The sequence below is a fragment of the Colius striatus genome, chromosome 1, assembly GCF_028858725.1.
Source record: "Colius striatus isolate bColStr4 chromosome 1, bColStr4.1.hap1, whole genome shotgun sequence".
NCBI lineage: Eukaryota > Metazoa > Chordata > Aves > Coliiformes > Coliidae > Colius > Colius striatus.
This window is the reverse complement of record NC_084759.1, coordinates 144,208,552-144,216,343: the sequence shown is the minus strand read 5'-3', so window position 1 is coordinate 144,216,343 and position 7,792 is coordinate 144,208,552. Positions and strand designations below refer to the sequence as shown.

General features: G+C 45.7%; 1 protein-coding gene across 1 annotated transcript; it reads left to right on the top strand.

The window, feature by feature from the left end:
* The first annotated feature begins 1,788 nt into the window (after positions 1-1,788).
* Positions 1,789-7,792, top strand: YARS2 (tyrosyl-tRNA synthetase 2). Its single transcript, XM_010210597.2, has 5 exons — positions 1,789-2,600; positions 3,737-3,904; positions 5,985-6,140; positions 6,479-6,649; positions 7,088-7,792. The coding sequence occupies exons 1-5, from the start codon at positions 1,789-1,791 to the stop codon at positions 7,245-7,247; spliced, it is 1,467 nt and encodes a 488-aa protein (XP_010208899.2). The 3' UTR covers positions 7,248-7,792.

The window sequence follows — 7,792 nt, the reverse complement described above, 5'->3', positions numbered from 1 at the left end:
CTAGTCTCTGCTAAATCAAATGTTTAGTCGTTTCAATTCACTGTTTAGTTACACTGATGGAGGAAGTTGGTCAAAAGGAAGGGCAGACAGTTCCGCCAGAAAAAAAAAAATACGATGACACAAGAGGGTTGTTTTTCTTGTACTGGCAGTTCCTTGAAGCAGATGGTGGCTGAAGCACAAGCACTCTCTGTGCTGCCATGTCAACAGAAGTGATTTACTTCAACCATCAATACACCTGGGAAGAATGAGGAAGCTTCAGAGGCCAGCAGAACACATCTAAAACACAAGGAATTCATTTTCCTGTTAAATCAGACCAAGACAGTGCTTTAAACAGTCTCAGGCTGATAAAGTTTATCAATTCTGAGGGGCTTTCTGTGTAGTGATTTTGCCTGGGCCAGGTTTTTTGGTAGCGGGAAGGGCTACAGGGGTGGCTTCTTTAAACAAAAAGAGTTGCCAGAAGCTTCCCCTGTAGCTGATAGAGTTAGGGCCAGTCAATTTTAAGGTGGACCCTGCAGCTGACCCAGGCCTGGCCAATTAGTGATGAAGGTAATGCCTCTGTGAATAACATATTTGAGAAGGAGAAGAAGTTGTTGCGCAGTTGCAAAACTGCAGCAGCAACAGGGAGAGAGAATGTGAAGACATCTCCACAGACACCAAGGTCAGTGGAGGAGAAGGGGAAGGAGGGTCTTAGGCACTGAAAAGGCTCCCCTGTGATATGCGGTGAGGACCATGGTGAAGCAGGTTGTCCTTCTGCAGTCCATGGAGGACCACCGGCAAGCAGAGACTCACTTGTAGCCCATGGAGTACCCCACGCCAGAGTGGGTGGATGCCTGAAGGAGGCCATGACTCCGTAAGTTCATCCTGGAGCAAGTTCCTGGCAGGACCTGGGAGTTCATGGAGGAGGTGCCCACACCGAAGCAGGTTTGCTGTCAGGACATGTGATCCCTGACGGACCCAGGCTGGAGCAGTCTGTCCCTAAAGGACTGTTCTCCTGGTGGATGACCCACGCTGGGGCACATTGTGAGGAGCTGCCCCTGTGGGAGGCCCCATGCTGGAGCAGTTCATGAGGAGCTGCAGCCCATGGGAAGAACCCATGCTGGAGAAGTTCATGAGGGACTGTCTCCCATGGGAGGGACCCCACAGTGTAGCAGTGGGATGTGTGATGAGGCTTCCCTCTGAGAAGCAGCAGTGGCAAAATCTATCTGTAATGAATTGACCACAATCCCTATCCCCCATCCCATGTGCCGCTGCGGGGGGAAGGAAAGGGAGTCCTGGGAAGAGGAGGGGTGGGGGGAGGTGCTTTTAAGAAGGTTTTATTTCTATTCTCCCTGCTCTTGTTGTTTCTTTAATAAATCAAACCTTTTTCTCCCTGAGTCTGTTTTGCCCATGACACAAAGTGCCAAGTGATCTCTCTCTCCATCCTTATCTCAACTCACAAGCCATATGTTATATTTCTCTCTCTCCTGTCTAGATTAGGAGGGGAAGTGATTTTATGACTGGGTGGACATCAGGCTAAATCACCACACTTAGGTTCTAAAGCTGCAGCTTTACTTATTTTGACCACGTGGTGCCGGCACTTTGGGGTAAGAGGCTGGAAAGGAAGAGCTGACATATCCCCTCCTTTGACAACCCAAAGGCCACCCCGCAGCCGCTGCCGCGCCCGGCACAGCCTTCGCGGCTCCTCCCGGCCGAGCGGCGGCGCACTCGGCGCCTGATGGCGGGCGGGTACCGTTGCGGAGCACGAGGCGGCCGCTCCGCCCCGCTCCCAGCGTGCCCCGCCCGCGCAAGATGGCGGCGCCCGTGCTGTGGCGGCGGTGCGGCCGGGCGAGGGAACTGTGGGGCGCCCCGCGCCGGGCCCTGCCGCCGCCGCCGCTCCTCCCGCTCCGGCGGCGAGCCCACGAGCAGGCGCGGCAGGCCCGCGGCGCCAGGGGGCTGCTGGCGGCGCAGTGCGAGCGCGGGCTCTTCCAGGAGGTGTTCCCGGCGCAGAGCGCGGAAGAACTGCTGCCGACGCTGCTGGAGCCGGGCCGCCCGCCCGTCACCGTCTACTGCGGTTTCGACCCCACGGCCGACTCGCTGCACGTGGGGCACCTGCTGGCCGTCATGGCTCTCCTCCACTTCCAGCGCGGTGGCCACGACGTTATCGCCGTGATCGGCGGGGCCACGGCGCTCCTGGGCGACCCGAGCGGCCGCGAGCGCGCGCGGGAGCCGCTGCCGGTGGCGCGGGTGCGGGAGCACGCGCGGGGCCTGCGCGCGGGCCTGGAGCGGCTGTTCGACAACCACCGTGAGCTCTTCTGGGCGGCGGGCAACGAGCGGCTGGGCCGGGCCGCGCTGCTGGACAACGCCCGCTGGCTGGGCCGGCAGCCGCTGCTCAGCTTCCTCGGCGGGGCGGCCGGCCGGCTCCGCATGGGCACACTGCTCAGCCGGCAGAGCTGCCAGGCGCGGCTGCGCAGCCCCGACGGCATGAGCCTGGCCGAGTTCCTTTACCCCGCGCTGCAGGCCTACGATTTCCTGCATCTCCACCGGCGTCACGGCTGTCGCATCCAGCTGGGGGGTGCCGATCAGATGGGCAACATTATGTCCGGCTACGAGCTCGTTACCAAGTACGCCGGTGTGGGTGGCCGCACACGCATCCGCTCGGTGTTGACAGTTAGTTCCGAAAGCACCAGCAGCAGAAGTCACCCCTCAGAGTGTTGGCGTTAGGCAAAACAGTGGATTGCAGAAGTTAGAGAATCTTGATAGAGTTTTGTCAGAGTTAATTGCCCTGATCTTAAGCCTGCCACATACATGCATTTTGGCCATGGTTTCAGCCATTTCCTGTGAAATGTTAGTGATTTTTTCACAAAAAAGAGGACGGATGCTTCTGTTCATAGAATCATAGAATTGTTTTTGTTAGAAAAGACCTTTGAGGTCATCGAGTCCAGCCACGAACTTCTCACTCTGCCAAGCCCACCACTAAACCATGTCCTTCAGTTACACATCTGCTAAATATCTGCAGGGATGGTTGCTCCCTCTGAGCAGCCCGTTCCAATGCTTAAGAGCCCAAATTTCCAATCTGAACCTCCCCTGGCACAACTTGAGACCATAATTGGTGTACTGGTGAATCCAAAACCAAAAATTAGGTATTGTAAAACATGAATTTGAAATGAAAATTGAGACTTCTGCTGGCATTCTGCTGTGAGCACACCCAAGTAGAAGCAGTTGTGGTATATTGGTAAATAGGGCTGCATTTCTTCCTTTGCTAATCAAATGAAACCTGTTGATAAGCTTTTGCTTTTCCACCAACCTTGCTGTGAGTCTTAAAGAATTCACAGAACACAAGCAAAACAGTTGAGTATGTGTCAATGCATCTACTTCAGTACATGCTCAACTGGTACAAGACAGTTAACACATAAGCCTTACAGGTGCTCCAGCCATACAAGCAGCTTCAATTACTGCTCAGAGCATAAGACAAAATATTCAGGACACAGAAATTTGCTAGTGCTGTTGCTTGTCAATCTGCTTAAAGTATGTGAAGCGGTTTGACACATGAACTTAAATTTTTAAGTTCAAGGTGTTTTTCCTAAAGCACTCTTATGTTTGGTCTTCTTTTGCCCCACAGCCCCCCATCTTATTTAACTGATTTATATCAAGGATAGACTTACAGAATGTTTATATTTTAGTCAGGTTTACCAAGGTGTGGGTTTTTTTTTTCCTTTGGTTGTTTTTTGTTTGATTATTTTTTTTTAACCTTTCTCAGGATGACAGGAACAGATGTGTTTGGAATTACTGTACCTCTTATTACCAGTACTACCGGAGATAAATTGGGGAAGACTGCTGGCAATGCAGTTTGGCTAAACAGAGATAAGACTTCTCCGTTTGAGCTATATCAGTTTTTTGTCAGACAACAAGATAACATCGTTGAAAAGTAAGTAGTCTTTCTTCATCTTGCTTTTTCTCACTGTTTACATAACCTGATCCTAACTGTTCCCTTAAACGGCTTCATTGGGATAGGTGCAATGTGAGCTCTGTGTAGAAGTATGTGGTCATTATAACTGTACGTTCATTAAACATTGATGAAGAATAACAATAATAAACAGGCATGAGTGGATCCTAAGCATACACGATAGTGGAACCTGTCTCCATGTGTCAGTATATGCATCATAAAACTAGAACATTGATGGACAAGCAAGTAAAGCGTAACAAGTTTTGTTCTGCCAGTGGGATGATGTTATCTTCTGAGGTATGTTAGTTCCAGTACTGTAACATTGCAGTATTAAATGAAATCTTGCCTGATGATTAATAAGCAACTGCGGTTTGATACATATTACTACAAGTCTTTGCTTAATATGAGGAATCCCAAAATGCAATCTTGTAATTGTAAGAAGCTACTTAACTGGTTGTAAACAAACACAAAGTTCAGCTTCTAGAACTGCCTCACATTAGAAACTGTGTATCCCTGAGAAAATTAAAGCGGTGCCTTGTTAAGAAAAAGCCAAGAAAATCCTATTTATGATTGCATCAACTCTCTACATCACTGATCTCCAAGCTTTTTTGATCATGCACTCCTATCAGTAAAAAAATATTGGGCATTCAACCTTAATATGTGGGAGTTTGTTTACTTATTTATAGATTGTATACATGTACTACTGAAGTTCTAATATATTCTTTTTGCACACTAGTAGATCATCTTGCACGTCTTCTGTGGTCTCCTACTGTGGAGACCACTGGTCTAGATAAACACATGCCTACAAGACAGTTACACTGTGGTTGCAGTATCATTTAAAAGGGGAGAAAATGATACCATTTTAAACTGAATAGGAGGCAGTATACAAGGTAGTACACTAAGGAGTTGAGAAGATAGAGGGTTTCATGCATCAGTTTTAAGTCATTGCTGAAAGTAAAAACTAAGACAGAGGAGAAAACCAGAATAAACAAAATTCACACACCTGGTGAAATTACTAGTTCCTTGTACCTCTTCGAAGCTAGTAGTAGTCAGTACCATAGGCTATAGTTTAGTATGGTAGCTATGATAAAAAAGTCTCATGTGATTTTGCCCACATCTGGACAAACATTCTTTTTCTGTCCATGTACTGATAACTCTCACAATTAAGTGTCAACTAAAAATGTTTAGATGATGGGAGGAGTGCTTGGTGTGTAAATGACTAATAGTACTAACATGGTGAAACCTTAAGGCTGTTTGATGGCCTTTACCTCACGTGCAAATTTTAGCTAGTCTTTCTGAAAATTGCAGATAGGAACAATTTGCATTGTTCTGACTCTACTTAATGTTTAAGGGTTTCGTGGAAGTTAACTGTTCATCTTTCTTGGAATGTGGAAATGTTTTTGTACACAGATGCACATCTTTAAGTTCTGATTATCGTAAATATTCTTCCTGCTGAGATGCCTCTCAGTACTTAGCATACCTCGGTCTCATCAACACTACAGACTGGCAGCAGTATTTTGCATTAGGGAATTGTAATTAGTAAGCATATAGTATAAAACCTTGTTAGACACAGAATTGCAATAAACCCATGTAAATGTTTCAAGAGAAAACCAAGTTGCTGATTCCAATACCAGCTTCATAAAAGCATCTGACACTATCTTATATCATCCTCGTAAGCTGAAGCATGTGGTCAAAAACAAAGAGCTGTTTGAAAGGACACAATATCTGTAATAGGTGTTTCTTAAATTGCCCTGGAATCACAGAATGGTAGGAGTTATAAGGGACTGCTAGAGATCATCTAGACCAACCCCCTGCTAAAGCAGGTTCACTTTCATCAGGTCACACAGGATCCATTGTGTCCAGTAAGTTTTGAAAGCCTCCAGAGAAGGAGACTGCACAACTTCTCTGGGCAGTGTGTGCCAAAGCTCCCTCACTCTCACAGGAAAGAAGTTTTTCCTTATGTTTAAGTGGTTTTAATGTAGTTAAGGAAGTTTGAATGATAAAGGCAGGAAATCTGCAAGGATGGCTACACAGACAAAATATTTTTTTCCCCTGCTTGTAGGTACCTGAAACTTTTTACCTTCCTTCCTCTTGAAGAGATTGACCACATCATGGAAATGCATGCTAAAGAACCTGAAAAATGGGGCCCTCAGAAACGACTTGCTGCAGAAGTAACCAAGCTTGTTCATGGCAGAGAGGGGCTTGAATCTGCTAAGAGGTGAAGTTTGATTTGTTGAGCAGTTTTCTGTAAGATTTATTCAATGGTAATTATCCATAGCTTTCCAGGAACTGTTTTCATGTAGTTAGTTGTTGCTCAGCTGTTAAAGAGAGAAAAATGTAGTAATTCTGGAGACTTAAAAATACATTAACAACATAAAAAAAATTAGAGAGCAGTGAGTCATGATTAAAAGAAAAATTGGGGTGTACTTTAAGTACTTAAGTACAGGTCTACAGTGTGGACCCTCAGAAGTTGGAGAGAGAAATCTGATTTCTTGAGTAGCACTTTGTGTGAAGAGGAGAATAGCACTGTATTTTGAATTATCTTTATTCTCGCAGGTGCACTAAGGCCCTTTATCACAGCAGCGTGGAGGCATTGGAAGCTATGTCTGACCAGGAGTTACAGGAACTTTTTAAACAAGCTCCTTCAGCTGAATTGATGCTTGAACCTGGAATGGACGTTCTTGACTTGTGTCGCAAAGCAAATGCCATTCCAGATGGACCTAGTGGGTATGTTATCACCTGTGCTCTTCAGTACTGCCTATCATTAAATAGGTTGTAGTGATAGGCTTTCAGAAGTTAAACAATTAAGATAGCCAAATGAAGTAGAAACAAGATAGTGATCTACATACCAGTTAAAGGAGAGCAGGTGGTCTCATACCATTTTGATGTAATAGCGTAGGATAACATAGGTCTCGTACCTTAGCTGTAAAATCTACACCTGATGGACAGTCTAAGGCAACAGCGAAGTTTCCTTATACCTCTCAGAAGGAATGGGAGTAGCAGTGGCTAAAGTTAGTTTCAGTTGCTCGTAACCTGAACTGAAGGTAAAGTGTAGGAGGATTAACATTTATTCAACTATGGATCAAACCAGAAACCTTTAACTGAACTTTTGGTATTTAACAGCAATTATTGCTGTTACCAGTGTTATTTTGTTTTCTTTTTAAGGTACCAGAAAATTACAAACGGTGGAGTCTCAATAAATGGGATTCGAGAAACTAATCCTGAGACTGTTCTTGTTCTCGGACAACACATTCTCAAGAATGGAGTATCATTGCTGAGGATTGGGAAGAAAAATTACTACATTATAAAATGGCTGCAGTTGTGACAACAGACCATCTCTCTCTAGCAACGTATTGTTTCGACTCTGTTGCCCTAAGATTTACTTGAAGATGTTTCTGTACTGGGTGTTAACACGCAGCTCTCAGACTGCCCAGGCCCACAGTTTCATTATCAAAATACACCAACAGAGTTCAAGTGAAGGCAGCTAAGTTACACCACTGAGGAGTTTTTTAGGTACTCTACCTTATTCAAAGCACCATTTGTAAGAGGATATGCACAAGATAAAAAGATTAAGTTCCAAGTCCAAAGATGGAGGTGCTCTTCCCCTAACAGCTTGCTTTGTTGTGGAAGAACAGCTGACAGCTGTACACCACATCTACACCATAACCTACAACAAAATCAGACAAAGTGTACTCAAAACCAGTACTTCTTACAGAGGATGTGTGCTGCAGTCCAGTTAAGTCTTCCTTATAACAGAAACCTGTATAAGTGGGTAAGAACAACCAAGCTGCTATCAATGTTGGTTTTCTTTCTCAACAGGTTTGTTTTGAAGGAAGCTGCAGAAGATTCACAATAAATGAGTAGCGTGTA

What these genes read in the sequence shown, in the direction of transcription:
- YARS2 (XM_010210597.2), top strand. Translation starts at nt 1,789, where the DNA reads ATGGCGGCGCCCGTGCTGTGGCGGCGGTGCGGCCGGGCGAGGGAACTG. An exon ending in CAAGATAACATCGTTGAAAA is followed by an intron (nt 3,905 to 5,984) that starts GTAAGTAGTCTT and finishes CCCTGCTTGTAG; the next exon opens with GTACCTGAAACTTTTTACCT. An exon ending in GGGCTTGAATCTGCTAAGAG is followed by an intron (nt 6,141 to 6,478) that starts GTGAAGTTTGAT and finishes TTATTCTCGCAG; the next exon opens with GTGCACTAAGGCCCTTTATC.